At 60.3% G+C, this 839-nt stretch overlaps 1 protein-coding gene across 1 annotated transcript in view; it reads left to right on the plus strand.

Annotated features, from left to right (window-relative positions):
- Positions 1 to 100: 100 nt before the first annotated feature.
- kifc3 (kinesin family member C3) overlaps positions 101 to 839 on the plus strand; it is a 26,744-nt gene continuing 26,005 nt past the window's right edge. The window contains exons 1-2 of the mRNA XM_019893202.1: positions 101 to 116; positions 751 to 794. Of these exons, the coding sequence (XP_019748761.1) occupies positions 101 to 116; positions 751 to 794 (60 nt within the window). The remainder of the gene's footprint in view (positions 117 to 750; positions 795 to 839) is intronic.

Below are 839 nucleotides of genomic sequence, written 5' to 3' on the forward strand. Positions count from 1 at the left end.
ACGGGCGCGCGGCGCCCTCCGGTGAGTTGAGCTCGCCGCTTTGCAAACCGCCAAAGAACGACTCGGGTTCGTTTTCTTTTTCGTGTCCTACGATCGGACGATGACGGTTTTGTGGCGTACGTTGGGGACCCGCGATTGATATCAGCAAAAAAAAAAAAAAAGTGGAGGTGGGGGTCTCCATCCCAAATGTGCCTTCGCCGCACTCCGACGCAAGCGCTGCGTTCCCTGCCGGGCTCCCGCTCTTTTGTCCGGTGAGGTTTGGATGGAGCTTGCGCGATTGCAAGAAAACGGGTCCTCAGACCGACGCTCGCCGACGGTTGCCCTTTAATCCAAGGGCACGGCCTGAGCTCGTCCGGCGGTTCCGAGCGACCGAACCCAACCGCTTCATTTGCGCGTTCGCCGAACCCTTCGCGAGTGAAATGTCAAGATGTATTTGACAAAATCAAGACAGAAAAAAGAATTTCAAGAGATGAGTCGACTTTTTCCAAATGGAACGACGGGCGATCACGACGGTCACACGTCGACCACGAAGCGGACTCCGTTTCCCACGGCGCCGATCGGACAAGCGACGTCACGTGATCGTCCGCGCCCGGTGACGGCCAAGCGGGCGCGTCGTCGCCAATGAAGTGGAGTCGCGCGCGTCTTACCCTCCGCGGGCTTCGACGGAACCGGCCATCCGGTCCCTTCTCACGCGTCGTCCTCCCAAATCAATAAAAGCGTCTTTCTGATCTTTGTCTCGGTGTGCGTTAGGTGGCGCGGACAAAGAGCAGCCCGGCGCGCGGCGGCACCCGCAGGTACGGCGGCCGGCCGATCTCGCGCTCGCGATCCCGGCCGGCGAG

This window comes from Hippocampus comes, unplaced genomic scaffold (genome assembly GCF_001891065.2).
Source record: "Hippocampus comes isolate QL1 unplaced genomic scaffold, H_comes_QL1_v1.1 scaffold378, whole genome shotgun sequence".
In the NCBI taxonomy this organism is placed as follows: domain Eukaryota; kingdom Metazoa; phylum Chordata; class Actinopteri; order Syngnathiformes; family Syngnathidae; genus Hippocampus; species Hippocampus comes.